Source organism: Coregonus lavaretus (assembly GCF_964263955.1).
Source record: "Coregonus lavaretus genome assembly, chromosome: 15".
NCBI classification, from domain to species: Eukaryota; Metazoa; Chordata; class Actinopteri; order Salmoniformes; family Salmonidae; genus Coregonus; species Coregonus lavaretus.
Window position 1 is genome coordinate 38,758,757 of NC_140002.1, and position 23,828 is coordinate 38,782,584.

The following is a 23,828-nucleotide window of genomic DNA, read 5'->3' on the forward strand; positions in this document are numbered from 1 at the left end:
GAAGACGAAAGTGAGCAGACAGAACAGAAGGAAGGGGGTGGGGGATGAGCGAGGGAATGACGGAGAGCAGGAAAAAGGTGAAGGGTACAGTACGTATGTGGGAAAAAGGGCAAGGAGGTAGTTAGAGTGCGGGAGCCCCGGAAATCAAGGACGAAAAAGCGACTGAAAGGGGGGTATCTGTTTACATGTCTCTGCCACACTGCGCTCAAAAACTCTGCATTGGATCTTTTGCACTCTCTCTCTCGCTGTGTATGGCTGACGTGTTTGAGGAGATTGTTACCTTGTGAGCATACGTAAGTGGACAGAAAAGCTATTGTTGACACAGGCACCGTTCTGTGTGCGTTGTGCCGCAAGGACCTTAGTTTCCGTGTTCAAGTCTGGGCCCAAGGCGGAACTACTACTCTGCATTCTGAATTGGAAGATTCTATGGATTCTTATCAAGAGCAATGTTAATGTCATTTAGTATGAATAGGACAGAATTGTCAAGGCTATTTGACATTATTTGGCATAGGTTGACTAATTGACACAAACAACATTGTTCTATAATACAAGTCAAGTTCTGCTCTTCTCCTACTTATTCTAAGATGAAACAAAAAGCACAGGCTATGAGACAAATACAGTATGTCACATTTCCCAACAAGCCACTTCCCCTTCAGAAACAAAACAGCATTCCACATAAGATTATTTTTGTGTGCCTGCTTTGTGTTAAATTAGGTAACACCTGTGTAGTGTCTGTGTTGAGTCCCGCCCCAGAGTTTTCATAGAGGGATAAATCAGAAGCTTGTTGAAAGTCTGCCTGTAGAACCAGCAGGAGCCAATGAGCCAGAAGGCAGCTATCACCTTAACTCTCCCTCCCTCCCACACACATACACAACAAAAGCACACTGGCATAAATGCATGAGGAAGTACCTCACCACCGAGGGCTACATACAGAGCAGGGCAGGGTAAACCAGACTACCACACTGTCAGTGTGCTAACCTTGTTGTAATTTCTGTGCTGGCAGACATGGTTTAGCCATCACTCTACAGTGGGTTTGTTGTGTGTCAGGAGTGTGAAGGAAAGTGTCTACTGTACACTGTATGTCAAAGAGGTGTCTTGCACCCAGCTCATCTGCAGAGGAAGCTCTGCCGTAACAGAACGTCAGCAATGCAGTCGCAGTCCCACAAACGCAGCTTTGACCTTCAGCACAGCAGCAAGCACTTCTATCCCTACCACACATTCACATTAGGCTACAACACAAAACACACACTAATAAACACACTCGCAGAGGCTGGCACACAGACAGAAGCACATTCAAAACAGGCACATTGAAAAAGATCAAACAAACATGCATAAATAAAACATGTGTTCACAAATACAACATAATATCAGATAAAACCGAGAGCAATGCAGACATACCGTCAAAGTCATGGAAGCTCCGCTCCAGGGCTGACTGACTGACAGCGAGAGACAGGACAGGCTGAGGAGAGTGCAGCCAGGAAAAGCCTGAGGGACCTGGAGGGTCTCATCAATTACATATACAGCCCCACATATCTCTGTTCAGCTCATGATCAGCCTCAGGTGGAGAGAGGCAAGAACCACAAGAACCACACTCAAACACTTGAAGATGACTCAATTGAAATTCATGTCTCTACAGAGCCGGTAGTATTAGGGCAAAACCTCACTTATCAGCGGGCTATCATTCTGTTAAAAAGACTCACACATTAAATCATTCAGTGATATGCACAAAAAAACCACACATGCAAATGTACTTGACCTGTTATTTTGATGCTTACAGTGGGACTTGTGGACTCCATCCATTGCTAACAGTAGCATGAGAACTGACCAGTCAGATACCATTCAGGCTATAGGAACCTTGTCACTTCCTCTATGAAGAGACAGACTTCAGCCATGCTCTAAGAAAAAGGTGTGGACAGAGTTCAGATTGTAAATGTCCCCCTCTTCACAGATTTCAAAGCATAAAGGGGGTGTTGATGGCTTGGATGGATGACCAAGAAGTGGGACACAGGGGGCCATGAGGTCGCAGGCTAAAATAGGACACAGGCACAGCCAGGCTCTCCAGAGGGCCAGACACGTCCTTCCCAATGCTCAACAGGAAGTTTGTTTGGGTAATTTGAGGAAGTATTGCAATTATACCCCCCCCCACCCCAAAAAAAAAAGAAAAGAAAAAAGTAAACAAAATGGCTGACAATGACAGGCTCCTAGTGCCAGTGAGACGTGTCTGAGTTTGTCTGACTGAGGGAGCAGCAGTACTGGTGAGACATGGCCAGGGAGGGAGGCAGCCCGATGGACAAGAGCTGACATGCTCACACAGCTGTGCCACAGATACAATCAGGAGAAAGAAGGGAGGAAATGAGAGGGAGAGACAAATTAATAAAAGGGGGAAGGTCAAGGATTCCCCAATACTAAAGAGATATACAACAGGAGTTACAACTTGGTGATGAGTTTTAAGGAGAGAGATCAAATTGGTTGTAACGGATGAGCAAATCAGTGTATTGTAGTAGTCTCTGTACCACACCCTTTTTAAAAACACTGCCCAAAACATTTGCCTGGTGTCAAATCAGGTTACTCACACAGACACATGATGAATGTGCTCAGTAACTAGTACTCTAGTAACTCCTTCCAGAATTTAACCTGAAAACTTTATCCTGAAAGAGGATAATAGACAAGCCTGCTCTGGTCCATACATAACATCATAGGCCGATGACAAACTAGCTTTACCCATCTCCCTTGGCAACCAGTCTCCCTCTTATCCCCATCTCCCTAGTCCAGTTTAACCCATCAATGCATATTTATTGAAATGGTTTGCCTGAGCCTTACAGTCACTTTGCATAGCCGTTCACTACCGTAACCCTCTAAAAGTATCTGTTGACTTACACTTTGCCTGTTGTCACAATTGCACTAATGTTATTTTACACTTGATAACTTTAAACAATCGAGAACATAAGATTTGTTGGAGTAATGTGCAACGCTGCTATGACAGGTTGGGGAAATGCTTTAGCATTGCTAAGATCAGAAGGAATGGTGCTTCTCTGAAAAAGTTGTCTTGCTGTGGGAGTGTTGCCATGGGGACCTGCAGCTTAAACCTGTCCCCTACTCTGCCCCTCCTCCCTCCCCAACCTTCTCATATACACACAGAAACAAACACTCACTCACTCCAGCCTAGCTGTCGCCTCACATCTCTCTCTCTCTCTCTCTCTCTCCTTAACATACTCAGAGAAAAGCCTTCAATTCAGACTGAACAATACACAGTAGTCAAACAACAAGGACGCAAGCTCATTTTTTCCTACAAAGAAATTGCCTAGGCCTAAAGACATGAACATATTTTAAAATTTTTAAAAATTAGGCCTATTAGTAAATGTTAGGCTACCCGTCAGAGGAAAAGTGTTTCTTGCCTTCTCAATTTATTGAAACTTAAGAGGGAAAGAAGAAAATATGGTAAACAAATGAACAGACTGGTGGGGAGAGAGAGACGAACTGGTAAATAAAGGAGGCGAGTGAGCCAGCTTGTCATTTATCTGGGTATTAATATCACACATGGCTATTTCCAGTCAGGGTAGTGGCAGCAAGAACCACAAATAGACACCAACTGAGCTCTCCCTCCAGTCCCCTCTCCCAACCCTACTACTGTACACTTCTGACAGTCCTTTAACTTAATAACATGAGTAAAACATCCTGAAATCAAAACACATGGCATAGTGGAACTATGGGGGAGAGAAATGTGAATTTTCAACCCAGTTTTGTTTAGTCTTTAATTATAATTGAGCCCAACTCAAGCTGCTAAAATGAAAAGGACCACAACCATAGGCTTGCACAATCACATAGACCTAGGCCTACACTGCACTGGAGGAAAACACACCACTTGGGCTCTGGTTTTATATATTCTATACTGAACAAAAATATCAAACGCAACATGCAAAGTGTTGGTCCCATGTTTCATGAGCTGAAATAAAAGTTCCCTGAAATGTTCCATATGCACAAAAAACTCAAATTCTGTGCACAAATTTGTTTACATCCTTCCTTGTTAGTGAGCATTTCTCCTTTGCCAAGATAATCCATCCACCTGACAGGTGTGGCATATGAAGAAGCTGATTAAACAGCATGATCTTTACACCTTGTGCTGGGGACAATAAAAAGCCACTCTAATATGTGCAGCTTTGTCACACAACACAATGCCACAGATGTCTCAAGTTTTGTGGGAGTGTGCAATTGGCATGCTGACTGCATGAATGTCCATCAGAGCTGTTGCCAGAGAATTTACTGTTAATTTCTCTACCATAAGCTGCCTCCAACGTCGTTTTAGAGAATTTGGTAGTACGTCCAACCGGCCTCACAACCGCACATGTAACCACGCCAGCCCAGGACATCCACATCCGGCTTCTTCACCTGCGGGATCGTCTTAACTCAGTAACATCTTTGACATTGTTGCGCTCATATTTTTGTTCAGTATAGATAAAGACAGGTAGCCTATGTTGTAAGAGAATACATTAATTAGTAAGCCTAAATGTAAAAATACTTGGCAGAACTCAAATCTAAAAACAATTTGTAAAAACCTACAACCAGATGGATAAATATTATCTTCATCTTTCATTGACCAATCATAAACATGATGCCATATCCAGAACAACAACTACTAACATTCAAAAAGATGCAGGAGAAAGTGGGCGGCAGGTAGTCTAGCGGTTAAGAGCGTTGGGCCAATAACCGAAAGGTTGCTGGTTCGAAATCCATGAGCTGACTAGGTGACAAATCTGTCGATGTGTCCTTGAGCAGGGCACTTAACCCGAATTGCACCTGTATGTCGCTCTGTATATGAGCCTCTGCTAAAATGTAAATGTAGAAGCACACACACACAGGGAAACTGACAGATGTGCATGCATACAAATAATGCTAATCCATCCAAAATGGAGAAAATAAGCACTCCCCTTGGCCTCCACACAAATTATACGCCCAGCTCAACTGGAAATGCTGGTTTTAACGAACTGAGAAACTGAAGTAAGAAGAACATTGAGAGGCCCTGGTCAACAGCAGTCTGTAGTCAAACAAGCTGGGCAGGGTACCACTCCTTGCTTCAGCCAAAGACAGTGGCAAACAAAACTTTACAATTAGTAGCATGTGCATTTTCACCACAATGGGATACGTCAAATCTCTGCTACCCGTGTATAAGTATCAGTAATTAGTGATTTGAATAGACAATTGTTTCAGAATGTCATTACTGATTAAAACATTCATCTCAGTAATGAGACCCAGCCTTCACTGCAAGCAGATGTGTGTTCATGACTTTGAGTCACTCCTCAAATGCACAGATGTAAATTAGGCTGTCCTCTACTTCCACCTGATTTGAGCTATTCCTACTAAAGTATATTTAGGACACAGTCAGGCAATTTGTATGATGGAATCCCCCATTCCAGTTAATTCACTAGCTATTGGCTAACACAAACAAGATGGCAAAGGATGCAGCTCATGCTCTAAACAGTTGTAGAAGTGGCAATATCTAGTTGGGCCTACAACTTGACTTACTGGCAGTGGATGATCTGTTGATGAGTTAGACAAAGTCAGTCAAACAATGTGGGGGCATAGAGCAGGAAAAGTTGTCAAAAAATATTAAAGTAAACATGATTTTGATATATTCTGTGTAGACAGATTAGTATCTAATATTAATGTTATAGAGATTACATCTGCTCATGTTGACAAGATTTGAAGAAGACATGGAAAAGTGAGTTTTAAAAAGCATTGCCATTTCCTACTGAGATGCTTTATAAAGTGTCTAAACCAGGTTACAACGTTTCCTAGCTAGTTAGGCTATTAGCCCTCTAACGTTATTTGATCATAGTTAGCTAGCTAGTTATCTATAAAAACATCCTACTTCTTCAATTCTACACCATGCATGACCTCCCAACCACAAACAATGTGTGATTAGTTAGGTAGCCAAGTTAGGAAGATAGCAATACTGAGGGCTAGGAAAAAGATAGGGTTTTTGTGGTTTAAGTTAACTAGCTTAGGCTAGCTAAATTAGCTAGCTAAAAACTGGCCCGGTACTACCGCCACTGCAGTTGGCTTACCTGGTTTGACGAATGTTCAATTGTTAATAATGGCGTCCGGGTTGACATCTTAACAGATTTTCGGGGGGTAACAACTTAACAGAATCGCTCAAAACTCAATGTACATATGTCCTCTGTGTTTGTTATTGCTGAACTGGGGACTATCTTGTTTATGTAGCTAATTTAGTTAGCTAGCTAACTTTTCAAAAAGTTACTCATACGAAGTCTTAGCTAGCGGCTAACGTTACGTGTCGAAGGAGTAACTAAGCTAGCTAGCTAGCGAGCTAAAGTTCTAACTAGCTAGCTAGCTATCCAGCTAGCTGAAGTTACTCAATCGTTAATGAAAAAACATACCTAGTCTAGGTAGTAGAAAGATAACGTTAGTTAGTATCAATATAATATAAGTACCGTTAGAGTTCAAAGCAAAGTTTCCGATTCACAAGTATCTGAAATAACAGCTATTCACGTGAAAAAGTAACCCTGCATTCACAAGCTATCTACATTGGTACGCCTACTCCACTCAATGGAGAAGTGGTTTGCCAATCACACTGAGCTGTGCAGTGGTAGGATGAGCTGTCAAGTTAGAGGGCTCTACTAGCTAAAGCTCTGCCCAAAGCGAGGTTTGTTCCCACAAGTAGACGGTAAATCTAGTCCGGAGATTCTACCAAACTTCGGCCACGCAGATAGCAGCAGCCTAAACGTCTTCTTTAGATGAAGAAAAATAAATAAAACGTTCGCTAGTTAAATAGCATTAACTATAATAGACTATCGACCCTCAGCTGTAATTAGGATGAAAACGTTATCCGCAAGCTGCTTTGCCAACTCTAGGTTGTTACCTAGCGTAGGCTAGTTTCCCTCCACCGCACAGGTAAGAATCAGCGAGTTAAACTGACAATGAACCGCAGTCGCTTCGACTAGCCAGTTAGCTAAAATGGTACACGAGCAAAACAACTGCAACGTCCTGTATTCTTCCTGACCAGCTAGCAACGTACGTTAGTTAGCTTGCTATGCTACCTGGCCAGTAAGTTAGCTCGCTCTGTCCGTCTTTGGTCTCGCTAATACAAATGGGGTATATAAATTGTAGCTAGCTGTCTACGTTAGCCGGTTTGAAGATCAGAATAGCTAGCTACAGCGACATATGTAATGAAGTTTGATTCCGAGTTTGTCCCCCCGCGCTAGGCGAGTATGCTCAAGCTTGCTGTGTCCCCGAATCTCGGGTGGACTAGAGACTAACTAGAATTGAAGCGCCCCCCGGGTTTCGACCGCGTCTATGCTGATTATTTTCCAGCTGGCCAAACAACCCAGTGTGAAATCAAACCCTAGCCATACCTAGCTCCACATTTTCCGCAATATCTGATTGGTCTAAGCAATATGGTGGAACCTACCAGGTGTCTAGCTGTTTTTCTTTACACTCATCCGATTATTTCAGATCTACGAATCATCCGATTATTTCAGATCTACGAAGGTCTGACTCAATAACTGTATATGGTCTGACTTGATTTCAGACTAGCCATTCAAGTTTTAATTATGTTCTTCTGTCACCTACACGAATTTTAAAAATACATTGGTGTACCAATTTTTCAGTGTGGTTGAAGGAAATGAGAAGAAGCCACTATCAGGAAACATTAGCTCGGGTAGCAGTCTGTTTGTGCTAACATTACACCCATTACCCCGTGTCATATGCCAAATTAGCCCAATATGTACTGTAGGCTAAAGGCTAGTCTACACCTTTAACGTCCAAGGCCCTTATGTTCAGAGGTGCTCTGGCAGACAACACAGTCAAATACTCCATCTAAACGTGAATCGATTCTCAATTGCAATACGGTTTTAGAAAAATAAGGCCCTCTACTTTCATATCACATCTAAATAATTTTACAAATGCAAAATATACACGCACTGTTAACTGTTTTAACACAGTTGCAGCCAACAGTGTTTAAGTAACAACACCTTTCAGGCTTAAGTCTTCCGTAATACACAGGTGTTCTGAGATGCTAGATAGCTAATTAGAACAGGTGGGCGCGTCTCTCTTCTGTAAACGAGGCATAACATGGAAATATGGCCGTGGACTCCTGTTAAAAAGGTGTATTTTACTCTCTTTTTTTTTCTCGATGAAAAGGTTACCAAAACCATATCGCAAGAGAGGATTATTTTACAGAGCGTCGGTACTGTTGTACACATTGGCCGAGCCGTTGTCCATGTTTCAATTGAGAACCCAAGAGACCCCCCTCCCTCTTGGGTGAACGAGAGTTAATGCCAAACATGTTTTGCATGACCAGGAGTGGAAATATAGCACAAACTGATCTAAGACCAGGCTAAGGAAACAAGGCTGTATTGTGACTGACAGTTCATTTTCTATCTGCAACACCTTACATCTTCTGTCCCATTAAAGCCTCAGGCCCTCTAGAAACAGCCCCTAACCCACTTATGGTAAATGTTCATCCTAGCTCATCGTTCAAATAACAGGGGAGCTAGAGGAGACTTGGGTATCCGCATATCAAATCAGGGCTCCTCCTCAATGTGAGCCCCCACCGAAAAAGTTAAACATTTCTACACCGAGCCCCCTCCAAGAGGCATTGGGCACCTCAGGAATCAATGTGTAAATAGAACAAGGGTAGGGCCCAATGATAGGGCCCAATGATGTACATGTACAGTGCCTTCGGAAAGTATTCAGACCCCTTGACTTTTTCCACATTTTGTTACGTTACAGCCTTATTCTAAAATTGATTAAATACAAACAAATCCTCAGCAATCTACACACCCCATAATGACAAAGCGAAAACAGGTTTTTAGAGATTTTTGCAAATGTATTAAAAATAAAAAACAGAAATACCTTATTTACATAAGTACTCCGACCCTTTGCAATGAGACTCGAAATTTAGCTCAGGTGCATCCTGTTTCCATTGATCATCCTTGAGATGTTTCTACAACTTGATTGGAGTCCACCTGTGGTAAATTCAATTGATTGTACATGATTTGGAAAGGCACACACCTGTCTATATAAGGTCCCACAGTTAACAGTGCATGTCTGAGCAAAAACCAAGCCATGAGGTCGAAGTTATTAATTAGGCTTTGGATGATGTAGTAACACACTCAGTCACTACAAAGATACAGGCGTCCTTCCTAACTCAATTGCCGGAGAGGAAGGAAACTGCTCAGGGATTTCACCATGAGGCCAATGGTGATTTTAAAATAGTTAGAGTTTAATGGTTGTGATATGAGAACTGAGGTTGGATCTACAACATTGTAGTTACAATAATAATAATATGCCATTTAGCAGACGCTTTTATCCAAAGCGACTTACAGTCATGCGTGCATACATTTTTACGAATGGGTGGTCCCAGGGATCGAACCCACTACCCTGGCGTTACAAGCGTCATGCTCTACCAATTGAGCTACATAGGACCACAGTTACAGTTACTCCACAATACTAACCCAAATGACAGAGTGAAAAGAAGGAACAGAATAAAAAATATTCCAAAATATGCATCCTGTTTGCAACAAGGCACTAAAGTAACACTGCAAAAAATGTGGCAATGAAATTAGCTTTTTGTCCTCAATACAAAGCGTTATGTTTGGGGCAAATCCAACACATCACTGCATACCACTCTTTATATTTTCAAACATGGTGGTGGCTGCATCATGTTATGGGTATGCTTGTCATCGGCAAGGACTAGGGAGTTTTTTTGAGAAAAAAAAAAAGAAACTGAATAAGCACAGGCTAAATCCTAGAAAACCTGTTTCAGTCTGCTTTCCAACAGACACTGGGAGACAAATTCACTTTGTCATTATAGGGTATTGTGTGTAGATGGGTGAGATTAAAAAAAAAAAAAATCCATATAGAATTCGGGCATTAACACAACAAAATGTGCAGTAAATCAAGGGGTATGAATACTTTCTGAAGGCACTGTAAACACATCATTGTAAGGCCCCAATCATCTTCAAACCCCAACACAGGCATTTACTAGTTTTTGCTGCCATCTGTTGGTTATTGCTTAAAATAACAGCATTTCAAGCTTTTACTGGCCTACAAGTAGACCTATGTATTTCTGAAGCTCTAGGCTGGGAAATGAATAACGTAATTTTTCAGGTGTGAGTGAGTGTTGTAACACAATATGAACGTCGACTTCAACAACTCATAGAATCGCGTAGGCTATGCCTGTGTAGTCAAGATCTTGACATCATTGTGCTGACTAAAGTTGTCAGACTTCATTATAAATTACTCTCACATGTCTCTCTCTCTCTTTCTCTCTCTGTCTCTCACACACACAAATGACACACACACACACACTTGAGAGAGAGAGGCATAAACAGTGTTCTTCATAATGAGGGATGACATCAATATTTTGTCTGTATAAGGTTATTTTCTGCTTATGTGTCCTTATTTCTACGCCAAAGAGCTAATATATATTTTTTTATGTCATCCAACAAATGTCAACGCCTGGAGTTTCCTAAATGGCATTGGCACATGAAATGGAACCGGTACTATGGTCAGATTACATGAAAATAGAGCTATTTGGCCACACAGACCAGTGGTGGGTTTGGCATCGAAATAAGGATGCATAAGCAGAAAATAACCCCTTACCTATTGTAAAATATGGTGGTGGATCTTTAATGTTATGGGGCTATTTTGCTTCCACTGGTCATGGGCCTTTGTTAAGGTCAAAGGCATCATGAGCTTTACCTAGTACCAGGACATTTTAGCCAAAAACCTGGTTGCCTCTGCTAGGAGGCTGAAACTTGGCCACAAGTGGATCTTCCAGCAAGACGATAACCCCAAGCACACATAAAAATCCACAAAGAAATTGTTAATTGACCACAAAATCATCATCTTGCAATGGGCATCTCAGTCTCTGGAATTGAACCCATTGAAAAACTGTGGTTTGAATTGAAGAGGGCAGTCCATAAGCGCAGACAAAGGATATCAAGGATTTGGACAGAGTCTTTATGGAGGAATGGTCTAAGATCCCTCCCAATGTGTTCTCCAATCTCTTTTTTTTATGTTAAAGGCTCAATGCCGTTATCCTCGCAAGGTGAGGTATTGAAACATGGGTGCCAATAATTTTGAGCCATATATTTTTTAGAAAAAAAGTATCACTTGTTAAACAAAATCTCTTTCTCTGAGCAGTTGTATTAGTATAAAATAATATATTTTGCCTATAATATAGCTCAGTATTTGTATTATTTATTTTATACAGTCTTTTTTTGCTCATCGTTTTCAAGGGTGCCAATAATTTTGGACCTGACTGTATATAAACAAATATATATATATATATATATATATATCCTTCATGCTGTGTGTGTGTGTGTGTGTGTGTGTGTGTGTGTGTTTGTGTCTTATAGACACAGGCCTCATTTGTAGGTTGAGTAGGTTAGGTCAAGAAGATGTTGAATAATGGCTGAAACTAAATGTTCTAGTTCTGTAACTACAATGACACAATCGATTTTATTCAAGCTTTCACTGTTACATAATTTCAGCACAACACTGGCTTGTATAGGCCTACCTATCACTTTAATCACTGCCTCCCACCCCGTCGAATGACATTGGAGCCTACCACTTTATACTGTACACGTGCTCAAAACGAAGCTTAATTTGCTGGCTGCCTTATCACATTTTGCTTGCCATTGGTCTGGAATGATGTCATCCACTGTACAGACCACAGACCCAACCTCCATACAACAACCCCTCCTCCTGCACCCCCTGTCTTCCTCTCTCTCACACACGTATACATCCGAGAGCACATTGACACATGCACAAGCACTGACACTGGTGTGGTGTAAGCACTTTTTATAGTGGTGATATTTTTGTTTTCTATTATCAATAATAGATGGTTAGTGTCGTAGGTCCTCTATTTTAAATGCAAGTTTATTCTTGCACGGCAAACGGATCCGCAAAATATTATAGGTCCTGCAGTGCAGAGGATACCGTTAACCAACGAAATGTCTGGACAACATCAATGAAAATGTAAATAATTATATTACACGGAGAGCATGAAGATAAAACGGAATTGTCACTCCTAACGTAAGTGAGTTTATTTTAAACCCTTAACCAAGCATATAGTATCCTGACGAACAAGACTAATGTCTGATATACAATTACTCTGAATATTATAGGCTATTGTTGCCACATGATGATCCAACACTATGGCTACGTGTTACACACTTGTATGCATATAAGAAACACGCCAATACGTTAGAATGCAGCTGGTCTCACAGACTAGACTCCTAACTAAGAACAGTGATGTCCTCAAACTAGTTTTCGGTTTCCTGAGACACCGGACACTATATATCCATTTGACGCGACACTACGAATCAATTGGATTAAATTCACCTTCATTACTTATTAACTGTCCGCCAGAGGATAATAGCACCAACCCTCATTCGCTGCAGTCTTTGCCAAAATAAGTTATATTATTTATCAAGACTATGGGAGTGAAAGTGATACGAGATGTTGATGATACATTTTCCATGGCCTAATTTGGACCAAACCGTGTATGATGCTGGAGTTGTAGGACATACATGCTATAAAGCCATTACCATTATTTCTTATTTATTTTTTGTTGCATGGTTTTCTTATGAATTATTTACATGATTTGCGTTTTTGCAAGTCACTATTCAATACTAGTATGTATTCTTATTTTGGCTGTTTTTATATAAACTAGGCCTAATAATTTCAGCATATCTATATCCTATATGCGAACAAAGTGCAAACGTAAAACGCCACTCATAGAGATGAGAAGAGACTGCTTCTTTTTCCCTGCCAGTGACAAACTGAGACGGGACCCTAAGCATAACGATGTGCGACGATGCGCGAAATAATTGAACTCTCGTATGATTCCACCTTATTTAATTTATGGGCTTCCTCTGCTATTAGCGGTCAATCTATTAGGGTTTTTTCACCAATGCCCGTTGTTATTATTCCCCTTACCTTGCAGGCGCAGCATGCCGTTATTTGTCCACAGCAAACCGGGATAAATAGTATTGCAGGTAGGTCTTTTTGTGATTGTGTAGATAGATGACCAGAGGTCACCAAGGTTTCAAATAGGCCTCATAATTTCAGATAATTTCAGCAGTAGACTGTGCCATAACAAGATGATACAGTGCATTCGGAAAGCATTCAGACCCCTTGACATTTTCCACATTTTGTTACGTTCCAGCCTTATTCTAAAATGGATTAAATGTTTTTTTTTCTTCATCAATCTACACACAATACCCCATAATAACAAAGCAAAAACAGGTTTTTAGAAATTGTTGTAATTTATAACAAATAAAAAACGGAAATACCACATTTACATAAGTATTCAGACCCTTTACTCAGTACTTTGTTGAAGCACCTTTGGCAGCGATTACAGCCTCGATGCACAGCTATTTTCAGGTCTCTCCAGAGATGTTGGATTGGGTTCAAGTCCGGGCTCTGGCTGGGCCACTCAAGGACATTCAGAGACTTATGCCAAAGCCACTGCTGTGTTGTCTTGGCTGTGTGCTGTGTGCTGTGTGCTTAGGGTCATTGTCCTGTTGGAAGGTGAACCTTCGCCCCAGTCTGAGGTCCTGAGCGCTCTGGAGCAGGTTTTCATCAAGGATCTCTCTGTAATTTGCTCCGTTCATCTTTCCCTCGACTCTGACTAGTCTCCCAGTCCCTGCCGCTGAAAAACATCCACACAGCATGATGCTGCCACAACCATGCTTCACCATAGGGATGGTGCCAGGTTTCCTCTAGACGTGATGCTTGGCATTCAGGCCAAAGAGTTCAATCTTGGTTTCATCAAACCAGATAATCTTGTTTCTCATGGTCTGAGAGTCCTTTAGGTACCTTTTGGCAAACTCCAAGTGGGCTGTCATGTGCCTTTTACTGAGGAGTGGCTTCCGTCTGGCCACTCTACCATAAAGGCCTGATTGGTGGAGTGCTGCAGAGATGGTTGTTCTTCTGGAAGGTTCTCCCATCTCGACAGAGGAATTCTGGAGCTCTGTCAGTGTAACCATTGGGTTCTTGGTCACCTCCCTGACCAAGGCCCTTCTCCCCCGATTGCTCAGTTTGGCCGGGTGGCCAGCTATAGGAAGAGTCTTGGTGGTTCCAAACTTCTTCCATTTAAGAATGATGGAGGCCACTGTGTTCATGGAGACATTCAATGCTGCAGAAATGTTTTGGTACCCTTCCCCATATCTGTGCCTCGACACAATCCTTTCTCAGAGCTCTACGGACAATTCCTTCGACCTCATCGCTTGGTTTTTGCTCTGACATGCACTGTCAACTGTGGGACCTTATATAGACAGGTGTGTGCCGTTCCAAATCATATCCAATCAATTTAATTTACCACAGGTGGCCTCCAATAAAGTTGTAGAAACATCTCAAGGATGACCAATGGAAACAGGCTGCACTAGAGCTCAATTTCGAGTCTCATAGCAAAGGTTCTGAATACTTATGTAAATAAGGTATTTCTGTTTTTTATTTTTTATAAATTTGCAAAAAAATCTAAAAACCTGTTTTTGCTTTGTCATTATGGGGTATTGTGTATAGATTGATAAGGACATTTTTATTTATTTAATCCATTTTAGAATAAGGCTGTAACGTATCAAAATGTGGATAGGGAAGGGGTCTGAATACTTTCCAAATGCACTGTATGTGGTGAAAGATCCTAAAGAGACAGACAGTGCCTTGTGAATCCCACATGGTCCTCTACTTCAGAGTGAGACTAATCATCAGGTCACCTCTCTACATTCAAATGTTCTAGGCTTTCTTTCTACCGCTGTAACAATAATCACATACTGGTATAGCGGATGGAAGTCTGTCTTCTGCACATCAGAATCTTTGTTCTTATTCTGTAGCAAAAACATTACTTTTACACCCTTTATCAAGCATCCAAATTCAGAAGCTCTTTTTCACAATGTATGTAGGCCTACTGGCTGCAATTGTAGATATGGTGACAGTAATGGTCAGAATGGGGCTGAAGAACAATGATGATGATGATAATGATCTCGAGGCATTGCTTGCTGCAAGCATTTGCTTAAGTATGTTTTTGTGGTTTGCACTGTGTTTTTGGTCTGACTGTGATTAGACAGTATGATTAAAAAGGACCAATACACTGTTACACTGTGTTCATGTATGTGCGGATGAGGTGTTTACAATGTGTGAGTGAAAAGTGATCAGAGTGATGTTGACTTCCACCATGACAAAACTGGGTCAATGTAACCCAACCCCCCTCCACCACAGGCTACGAAGGCAAGGCTTAGGATACCATCACCAAGCTCTGTGCGTGGATGTATGCATGTGGAAAACCCAAGCATGGTGTGCTTTGTCTATGGGTCACTATGTGTGTTGCGTGGGAGTGAATTATCCTCAGTGCCTTTTGCCATGTTTCTACCTCCTGTCTAGTCTGTGGTCTACCCTGTCAGGTCATATTCTGTCTTTATATCTCTGTCCTCCCATCTCTCTATTTCTCTCCCAACCTTCATCTCTCTCTTGTTATCTCTCTGTACTGCCCTGTCCCAGAGAATCTTCTTTAATGCAAAAAAAGCTAATTCATGGGTTTTGTCATAGTAAGTAGCGCTTAGTAGATGACAAATGCAAAGTCTTTACTACCAATGAGAATTAGGCATCAATTTTACAATGTCTTTATTTAAAGGGTAGAATAACATGATACTAATAATACAATATCTAAAGCTTTGCCCAAAATGTCCTCTCTCCTCCAGTCTTTATTCAAGTATTTCATGACGAAGTGCTTATTTATAGGTTACGACACGTACATCGATGGTCAGTCAGTGCCTGTGGCAGTAACAGCCAGCTCTCTAGTCTGCTGTGCTATGGCAAAGGGCCTTCTCTAAAAGGGAGATATATTTGTCTGTTTATTCGGTCAGAGATTTGGTTCTGCTGCATTTCTCCAACCATTCTCTTGACCTAACTTCAATTTCAACAAACTGTTCTTAAAACAGTGGTGTCTGCCGTGTTTTGGCAAAACCATAAAGGCTGTCTTTTGGTCTTTTGGTTTTGATTTAATTCCTGTGTGTTTTTGTTGTGTTTTCTTTCCAAATCCAATGGATGACTAACAGAAATATGCTTCACATATTCTTCTGATCGTTCATTACAGTGGTCGGCAGAAGTAGTCAAGTAATAGTCACGGGATGTGTTCTTCTTGAATTCGAACTCTGCAACAATTTACATTAAATGGCTTTATTATGTGTTATCTAGATGGGAATAACACATGGAAATACCTTGTGTACTAGGTATGTATACAGACTGTTTCATAGTATTTCCCAAAGAGCAGTTTTTTCAAGATAATAAGTGTCCATAACACCATACTCCATACCTAGTAGGTTGCAAGGTAGTTACATAGCTTGGCTATTCCACTGGTCATTACTCTGGCGTAGGACAGATGTGATGTAAATGTTGCTTCGAATTAAAAAAAAGTGATGATGTTGATGCCAACAGTCATTTAAAAATGTTATCTGAATACAATCTTAATATTGTTTTTCTGTTTCTTTCTCCCCTATCTCTTACACACACAGACAGCTTTGCGTAGACCCAGATGCCTCCACTCCCTCTTGACGAGCGCATAGTGGTTATTCAGCACCCTAAAAACTTGGCCCTACGTGGGTCCTCCCCACAGACCACCCCACAGCCCCCCTCCCATATAACAGCCCCTAGCAACAAACCTCTCTCCCGCCCTTCTCATCCCCACCCTCCTCAGTCCTACCCCAATCCTCCCTCATCGAACTCACTGTCTTTGGAATGCAAGCGCAGATCATCATCCCGTCTGCAGAAAACCAAAGGTGACAAGGCCATCGTCTCAGAGGGTGTCAGACACACCCCTAGCCACTGTCACAGCAACGGGACCGTGACTCTTGGCCCTAGACCCCACCAACACACACACACCATCGACATCAAGTTATCCGTGAACAAAGGAATAAAAGGAGGAGGAGGGCACAGCAACTCTTTAGGTCGCAGTGGGAGTGTGAAGGGGAGCAAGAAAAGGGTCTCGTTGCGCTTGGATCCAGGATACGGGGAGAAAAAAGCTGGGGGAACATCAGGGAAGCCTGGTGGAGTAGTGCAGCAACTCCAAAACCACCCACAGAACAAGAGCAAGGCCTCACAGAATCATCTGTCAGTGTCCCCGGGAGGAGTCTTAGAGTTTGTCCCATCCCAGAGACAGCAGTCCAAGTCCAGAAGAGAGAAGGTGCAGGACGTGTCCCCCAAAGTCTGCTCTGCCAGCTTCCCCCCCAGAGGTGCCCGGGAAGTGCCCTGCGTGGGTAACAAAGAGAATTCCAAACTGGGACCTGTCCATCAAAACCCCAACCCCCAGAGCCTGCCCTGCCACCACAACTCTGTCCCTGTGCCCCATGCCGCTGTTCTAAACTCCCACTACCCTGCCTCCCCTCCCTCCCACCACCCCCGTGCTCCTACCTCGTTTCAGCAACCCCTCAACCAGCCTCGTCCATCCCGCGGCAGGGACCATTGTCCTCAGATCCATCACGGCCTACCCCTCTCCCCCTGTTCCTCCCGTGGAGGTTTCCCCAGCCCAGACCACACCTGTACCATCGACTTCTCCCATCCCTTCAGCTGTGGCTGCTGGAAGCTGGTCCGCTGCAGAGGGGGCAGGGGACGTTCTGCTGGCTGCCAGGGGGGTAGGGGGAGTCCGTCTTCCTCTTTTTCCTGTGCCCACGGCCACAGGGTTGTAGGGGTGAACCACAGAGGGGGCGCAGCAATGGGATTAAGAACTCTTGGGGGATGTTTGTCCACAGCCTCCACCACCAACACCTCATCCTCCAACAGCACTGTGTCGGACTGCCGTACGGGCTTGCTCAGACCCCTGCGATGTGCCTCCTGCTCCGGGGAGGCTGGCGCCTTTGAGAGTCCTGCTGCATTCCGCAAAAAACTGGTGGGGGGATGCCTGCCCTGTACCCCACTATCCTCCTCAGCCCCGCTGCGAGCCTTACAGAGTTGTGTGAGTGGCTGCAACCCAAAAGCCAGTCAGGCCGGCAGCTCTACCTGCAGCTATTGTAGCAGCGACCCCATAGTTGTGACCTTCAACCCACGTCGGGGCGGCAAGCCCCCCGGGATGGGCAGTGGTGTAGGGGCAAGGCACCCCATGGGAGTATTCCCCGCCGATGATGATGATTACAGCGTGCGCACAATCTGGCCCGAGGAGCTTGGAAAAAAGATGACCAGGTCTAAAACCCAACAGAACCACCAGAGCTGTGCCGGGATGGGGATAGGAGTGGGGAAGACATGTGTGGGTCAGAACCAGAACAGCACCAACGGAACCAGCCCTGTCATCCTGGACTGTAGGAACCTGTTGGAGTTCACCCGGAATCAGATAACAGACCACGCTGGCCGATGCCGGCTTCAGCAGGGCAAGATGGCCGTCCTAGATTTTATTGGGTCTGGGCCTGGGCGAGATCCAGACCGGGACTCCCTAAAGAGGCTCTGGAACAAAGGTGGGGAGTCAGGAAAGGTGGATGGCATGGGGCAGGAAGACAATATGACATACCCTCGCACCCCTTCCCCCCGCACCCCCTCTACCCAATCCCCTCCTTCCTTCTCACCCCCACCGTCAGCTCCCAGCACTCTCCTCAAACCCAAACCCAGACAGAGAGATGCAGAGGGACGCCATTCCCTCCCCTCCGCCCAGTCCCTCCACCTGGTCCTAAACTCACTCAACAGAGAGCAGGACGAAGAGAGCGGCAGAGGTAAGGGTGTCATGGTTTCTGTTTCAGTGTCTTAGTCTATACGTCTGCAGAGGGTGTCATACTCTGGTTTCTGTTTCAGTGTCTTAGTCTATACGTCTGCAGAGGGTGTCATACTCTGGTTTCTGTTTCAGTGTCTTAGTCTATACGTCTGCAGAGGGTGTCATACTCTGGTTTCTGTTTCTGTCTCTTAGTCTATACTTCTCCAGATTTTTGGTCCGTTGTGCATTTTTGACAGATTTTTAAAAAATATTTTTGGACACAGATAGTTACAGAACAAAAATCCCCAATGGAGAGACCAGCTTTAATGTCTGACTGCAGAAATGACCATTTGTTCAAGCAAATCTCTTTCATCATATTCTTATTCTCATTACTGTCTCTTTCTCCACACCTATCTTTTAAATATAATTCCTTTCCCTGCCAATCTCATTTTATATGTTATTCTAACATGTTGGTTATTTAAAAGGAACCTGAGGATAATGACTGTTAATTATAGCCTGGGCTCCAGCGTAAAAAGAGACAGAGAGGAGTGAAATGGAGGGAGGGTGATTGGAACGCAAAGAGAGCTGATAAGAGCGGGAGATTAGAATAGCTGACACTGAACCCTGTCAGTGGGAGATTAAGCTGTTCTCATTTAAATGACAAAGCCCCAGAAACCTAAGATGTATTCTCTATTCTTAATAGTTACATAACTGTAGCCTCCTCCACTCTGTTAAGTGACTGCAGGATGTGTTGATGACATACAGTATAGTATAAAGAATCACACGTTTCAGAAGCTTTTTCATGTCTGTACGTTTCCCTCCCTCTGTTAGGAGAACATGTATGAAATGATGAAAACATTAGCAGTTCCTCAGAGCTGCAAACATTTTTGCTCTGCAGGAGTAAAGTGAACGGCAATGATACTCCTACTCAACAAGAACCATAAATGAGATAAATTGTACACTTTCATTGTCTCTCCTTCATTCACACATCTCTTCAAAACTCTTTCTATCTCTGATGTTTGATTTATTTTTTCGGTGTCTAACTCTGTTATACTTCAGGGTGAATGCCTGTCAGTGATCCAAATCAAATAAATTGTCATTTCTCTAAGAGCAATCTCTCACTGTGTTGTGTTGTCCTCTGCTCTCCCAGTGCACCTCACTCTGCCGCTCTCCTCCTCGCTCCCGGCCTCCCTGTCAGATGAGAGTGGGATGACCCCTGATGTGGAGAATGCGGTGGTCAGCCCCATCCTGCCCTTCCTCTTCCTGGGCAACGAGAGGGACGCCCAGGACCTGGACCTGCTGCTGCGCCTCAACATTGGCTACGTGGTCAACGTCACCACACACCTGCCACTCTACCACCTCGGCTCTGGCCTGGTGCGCTACAAACGGCTGCCGGCTACCGACAACAGCAAGCAGAACCTACGACAGTACTTTGAGGAGGTGTTTGAGTTCATCGGTGAGTTGAGCAGTATCTACCTCAGGGGTGTCAAACTCATTTTGCCCCAGGGACTGGTCTTCTATCCATAGTTTTGGGAATTGTCGATGCTCCCAGACTGTCTACCTTGTCGATGCTCCCAGCCTGAATTAAAAATGGATTAAATTGAGACGTTTTTGTCACTGGCCTACGCACAATACCCCATAATGTCAAAGTAGAGTTATGTTTTTCTGCGTTTTTTGAAATTAATAGAAAATGAAAATCTGAAGTATTCAACACCTTTGTTATGGCAAGCCTAAATAAGTTAAGGAGTAAAAATTGCTTAACAAGTCACATAATAAGTTGCATGGACATGCAATAATAGTGTTTAACATGAGTTTTTTATGACTACCTCATCTCTGTACCCCACACATACAATTATCTGTAAGATCCCTCAGTCGAGCAGTGAATTTCAAACACAGATTCAACCACAAAGACCAGGGAGGGTTCCCAGTGCCTCGCAAAGAAGGGCACCTATTGGTAGATTATTATTTTTTTAAGCAGACATTGAATATCCATTTGAGCGTGGTGAAGTTATTCTTTACACTTTGTGTGGTGTATCAATACATCCAGTAATTGCAAAGATACAGGCGTCCTTCCTAACTCAGTTGCGGTAGAGGAAGGAATTCGCACAGGGATTTCACCATGAGGCCAATGGTGACTTTAAAACAGTTACAGAGTTTAATGGTTGTGATAGGAAAAAACTGAGGCTGGATCAACAACATTGTAGTTACTCCAGAATACTAACCTAATTGACAGAGTGAAAAGAACGAAGCCTGTACAGAATTAAAATATTCCAAAAACATGCATCCTGTTTTCAACAAGGCACTAAAGTAATACTGCAAAAAATGTCCTGAATACAAGGTGTTATGTTTGGGGCAAATCCAATACAACATATTACTGAGTACCACTTTCCATATTTTCAAGCATAGTGGAGGCTGCATCATGTTATGGGTATGCTTGTAATCATTGAATTCACCTTTCAGCAGGATATCAACCTAAAATACAAGGCCAAATCTACACTGGAGTTGCTTACCAAAAAGACAGTGAATGTTCCTGAGTGGCCGAGTTACAGTTTTGACTTAAATCTACTTGAAAATCTATGGCAAGACCTGAAAATGGTTGTCTAGCAATGATCAACAACCAATTTGACAGAACTTGAATCATTTTTAAAAGAATAATGGGCAAATGTTGCACAATCCAGGTGTGGAAAGCTCTTAGAGACTTACCCAAAAAGACTCACAGTTGTTATCGCTGCCAAAGGTGCTTCTACAAAGTATTGACTCAGGGATGTGAATACTTACAGTTGAAGTCGGAAGTTTACATACACTTAGGTTGGTGTCATTAAAACTCGTTTTTCAACCACGCACATTTCTTGTTAACAAACTATAGTTTTGGCAAGTCGGTTAGGACATCAACTTTGTGCATGACACAAGTAATTTTTCCAACAATTGTTTACAGACAGATTATTTCACTTATAATTCACTGTATCACAATTCCAGTGGGTCAGAAGTTTACATACACTAAGTTGACTGTGCCTTTAAACAGCTTGGAAAATTCCAGAATATTATGTCATGGCTTTAGAAGCTTCTGATAGGCTAATTGACATCATTTGAGTCAATTGGAAGTGTACCTGTGGATGTATTTCAAGGCCTACCTTCAAACTCAGTGCCTCTTTGCTTGACATCATGGGAAAATCCAAAGAAATCAGCCAAGACCTCAGAAAGAAATGGTAGACCTCCACAAGTCTGGTTCATCCTTGGGAGCAATTTCCTAACGCCTGAAGGTACCACGTTCATCTGTACAAACAATAGTATGCAAGTATAAACACCATGGGACCACGCAGCTGTCATACCGCTCAAGAAGGAGACGCGTTCTGTCTCTTGGAGATGAACATACTTTGGTGCGAAAAGTGCAAATCAATCCCAGAACAACAGCAAAGGACCTTGTGAAGATGCTGGAGGAAACAGGTACAAAAGTATGTTCATCTTTGGCCATAATGACCATCGTTATGTTTGGAGGAAAAAGGGGGGTCATGCAAGCTGAAGAACACCATCCCAACCGTGAAGCACGGGGGTGGCAGCATCATGCTGTGGGGGTGCTTTGCTGCAGGAGGGACTGGTGCACTTCACAAAATAGATGGCATCATGAGGAAGGAAAATTATGTGAATATATTGAAGCAACATCTCAAGACATCAGTCAGGAAGTTGAAGCTTGGTTGCAAATGGGTCTTCCAAATGGACAATGACCCCAAGCATACTTCCAAAGTTGTGGCAAAATGGCTTAAGGACAACAAAGTCAAGGTATTGGAGTGGCCATCACAAAGCCCTGACCTCAATCCTAATGAAAATTTGTGGGCAGAACTGAAAATGCGTGTGCGAGCAAGGAGGCCTACAAACCTGACTCGGTTACACCAGCTCTGTCAGGAGGAATGGGCCAAAATTCACCCAGGTGTATGTAAACTTCCGACTTCAACTGTATGTAAATGAGATATTTCTGTATTTCATTTTCAATACATTTGCAAAAATGTCTAAAAACATGTTTTCACTTTGTCATTGTATAGTATTGTGTGTAGATGGGTGATAATTGTTATTTATTTAATCCATTTTGAATTCTGGCTGTAACACAACAAAATGTGGAATAAGTAAAGGGGTGTGAATACTTTCTGATCGCACTGTACATGTATATACTGTAGATCATTTTTTTACTCAAAACACCCGTGGGCTGGATTGGAACCCCTAATCTACCTTCATTTTCTATCGCACTCACTATCCCCGTTCCTGTCTTTTGGTATTTTTCTCTCTGAGCTTAGAATCTTTGAAACTTGAAGTATTTTAGCACTGAGATAAGAAGCGGATCATGATGATTTCTATGTGAAGTCTTTCCTCTGATCTCTTTCTCCTATTTCAAAGTTTTGTGACTGGAGAGACATTTAGGGAGCTATAAATGGATCAAGGGAAGATGGGAGAACTGGAGAGTCAGATCCAGAAAAAGCTGTGGAGTAGATGAATTCCAGCAATCATCCTTGACAGGAATCTGATAGCCACCTCTTTTCATCCACAGAGGAGGCTCACCAGAGTGGGCGAGGAGTGTTGATTCATTGTCAAGCGGGCGTGTCCCGCTCGGCAACCATCGTCATCGCCTACCTGATGAAGCACACCCTTATGACCATGACTGATGCCTACAAGTATGTGCGAGGCCGTCGTCCTGTGGTGTCTCCCAACCTCAACTTCATGGGTCAGCTACTGGAGTTTGAGAGGGACCTCAACTCCGGAGTCACTCCTCGCATCCTGACCCCCAAACTCAGCGGCCTTGAGACCCAGGTCTGAGAGCGGGAGACGAGGGACAGAATGGAGGGAAGGGGAAGGAGGAAACCAGCATTGGGCCAGCCATAGTTTTGTGAAGGAGAAATGAAAGGTAGAGTGATAAAGAGGGGATTGCTGATTGACAGAGTGTCCCTATTGGCATAGATTATGAATTATAGATTATAGGATAAATAATTTGATTGGTTAACTTATTTATAGTCCCATTTCTGGTCAACCTGATCCTCATCCAATACCATTTGTAATTATTTGCCAAGATTTTATATAATGCTTGGATATCATTATTTACAATGATACACTGTAATCAGATGGCTCAATTGATGCTTGTGGTAAA

The 23,828-nt window shown here is 42.9% G+C and overlaps 2 protein-coding genes across 8 annotated transcripts in view; one reads left to right on the forward strand and one right to left on the reverse strand.

The window, feature by feature from the left end:
• LOC311142535 (serine/threonine-protein kinase MARK2-like) overlaps positions 1-7,358 on the reverse strand; it is a 36,401-nt gene extending 29,043 nt beyond the window's left edge. For 5 of the 7 annotated variants that reach the window (XM_084178202.1, XM_084178204.1, XM_084178201.1 and 2 more), the window contains exon 1: positions 6,063-7,358. In XM_084178202.1, coding sequence (XP_084034328.1) covers positions 6,063-6,110 — 48 coding nt within the window. In that variant the 5' untranslated portion in view covers positions 6,111-7,358. Of the gene's footprint in view, positions 1-1,398; positions 1,495-1,775; positions 1,812-6,062 lie in introns of those variants that run through there. The other 2 variants (XM_084178199.1, XM_084178205.1) reach the window with 2 other exon arrangements.
• Positions 7,359-17,734: 10,376 nt separating this feature from the next.
• Positions 17,735-23,571, forward strand: LOC311142208 (dual specificity protein phosphatase 10-like; the record flags this gene model as incomplete). Its single annotated transcript, XM_084177801.1, has 3 exons — positions 17,735-18,719; positions 19,848-20,153; positions 23,235-23,571. 3 exons carry the CDS (start codon positions 17,735-17,737, stop codon positions 23,498-23,500), a joined length of 1,557 nt encoding a protein of 518 aa, XP_084033927.1. The 3' UTR covers positions 23,501-23,571.
• Positions 23,572-23,828: the final 257 nt, after the last annotated feature.